The 1,744-nt window shown below is 57.5% G+C and overlaps 2 protein-coding genes across 4 annotated transcripts in view; one reads left to right on the top strand and one right to left on the bottom strand.

Annotated features, from left to right (window-relative positions):
* MED22 (mediator complex subunit 22) overlaps positions 1-181 on the bottom strand; it is a 7,267-nt gene extending 7,086 nt beyond the window's left edge. Inside the window, exon 1 of one of the 3 annotated variants that reach the window (XM_011931145.1) lies at positions 32-181. The gene's annotated coding sequence lies outside the window, so the exon portion shown is untranslated. The remainder of the gene's footprint in view (positions 1-31) is intronic. The other 2 variants (XM_011931147.1, XM_011931146.1) reach the window with 2 other exon arrangements.
* A 95-nt stretch (positions 182-276) lies between these two features.
* RPL7A (ribosomal protein L7a) overlaps positions 277-1,744 on the top strand; it is a 3,615-nt gene continuing 2,147 nt past the window's right edge. The window contains exons 1-3 of the mRNA XM_011931123.1: positions 277-321; positions 976-1,096; positions 1,595-1,655. Coding sequence (XP_011786513.1) covers positions 319-321; positions 976-1,096; positions 1,595-1,655 — 185 coding nt within the window. The 5' untranslated portion in view covers positions 277-318. The remainder of the gene's footprint in view (positions 322-975; positions 1,097-1,594; positions 1,656-1,744) is intronic.

The raw sequence follows: 1,744 nt of genomic DNA, 5'->3' as shown, positions 1-1,744 counted from the left end.
TCCATCCCCACTCCCCACCACACCCTCATACCCACCCCAGCGCCCGCGCACCAGACGCCGCGTCCGCCTGGGGCGGGGTGGACAAGTGCCTCTGGGACCCGCACTTTCCCGCGTCTCTCTCCTGGCCGGGACCGCCAGCCGCAGTCTCTCTTCCCCGCCGCGCCGCAGCCTCTCGGCCCCGCCTCGATTTTTACATTTATAGAAGTGCTGTTGCTTTAAATCTGAAATCCCGTGCCGGTATCAACTCTCGCGATCTCCAAGGCCGCATACATATTACCCACAATTCCCTTTTCTTTCTTTCTCCTCCCGCCACCCAAGATGGTGAGTGAGGGCTTGTTCTGTGGTACTATAGCTGGGTCTCGGGTGTATCTGCTGCCATCCTCCTCCAGGCGCGGCCGCGGAGGGCCTCCTGCTCCGCCTGGCGCTAGGAGAGCCCTACCCGGTGTGACGCGGAGAGATTGAGATGGACTAGAGCCCCGGGCGGCCGCGAGCGGGATGCGTTGATCCCGGTGTTGCTGGGCTGGGGGAGGAGGGCCTGGAGCGCCGCAATGCGCGGCTCGGAGTGGACAGGGCCGAGGCGCCCGGAGCCTTAGCGTCTCCCGGGCTTCCTGGGGGCCGCTCCAGAGATCTTGAGCGACGAGTTCTGAGCTCGTTCTGTTGCTTCTAGAACCTGCGGGGCCGCGACCCAGAGGGGTCATGAGTTCGGGGCGTCTCCTGGGTTGGCGACGCGAAGAGAGCGTGGCCTCGGGCTTAGCCGGGCTCCGACCGCTCGGGGTTCCTGGGGCTGCGTGCTCGTGTTGCTGATGTGAGACGCTCCTGTCGAGGGGTGGTGCTGGGGGGCTGCGGAACCCTGCTCGCCGGCCTAGTTCAGGCAGGGGTTGTCGGCGCCCCTTGTTTTGGAGGAGCCAGCCTGAGACCTACCCTGGACGAAGCGAGTGGAGGCGGCGGTTTAACTAACGTTTTCTCTTTGCCCAGCCGAAAGGAAAGAAGGCCAAGGGAAAGAAGGTGGCTCCGGCCCCTGCTGTCGTGAAAAAGCAGGAGGCCAAGAAAGTGGTGAATCCCCTGTTTGAGAAAAGACCTAAGAATTTTGGCATTGGTGGGTAACAGCAGAATGAAAATGGTTTGTTTCTCCCAAGGGAAAATGGTAATTGGGTTGTGTCGTATTTTGTAGGTTTTAGTGGGTGTAAAGTGGTTGCAGTCCTTAACCCGTGTCCCTTAGAGACGGGGGCAATGATGATACATGCTCCTTGCTTTCATTGGGAGTTGCTAAATGAGCATTCAGCTCAATAGGGCAGAGACCTTGGATTCATCTTAGCCATCCAGAAACAAGTACAGTAGCATTGTCACGGTGAGGCACTAGAACAACAATTCTGCTGTACTTGGTGGCACCTTCGCTTGTTAGATGAGGGAAAGCATCGTGCTGTCGTGTTCTCAGGTGTTTGTGTGCAGATGATGTAAAAGAATATTTGCTATCTGAAAGATGGTGATGACGTTTTAAACCACCAAGATCGCTGATGCACCAACACCCTTCTTGGTGGCCCCAGACGTGAACTTGACATGGGATTTGAACCTCACTCGATGTCACCCTTCTCAGGACAGGACATCCAGCCCAAAAGAGACCTTACCCGCTTTGTGAAATGGCCTCGCTATATCAGGTTGCAGCGGCAGAGAGCCATCCTCTATAAGCGGCTGAAAGTGCCTCCTGCTATTAACCAGTTCACCCAGGCCCTGGACCGCCAAACAG

The sequence above is a fragment of the Colobus angolensis genome, unplaced genomic scaffold (genome assembly GCF_000951035.1).
Source record: "Colobus angolensis palliatus isolate OR3802 unplaced genomic scaffold, Cang.pa_1.0 Scaffold9, whole genome shotgun sequence".
Classification (NCBI taxonomy): Eukaryota; Metazoa; Chordata; class Mammalia; order Primates; family Cercopithecidae; genus Colobus; species Colobus angolensis.
The sequence above is the reverse complement of the archived record's forward strand: the minus strand, read 5'-3'. Positions and strand labels throughout refer to the sequence as shown.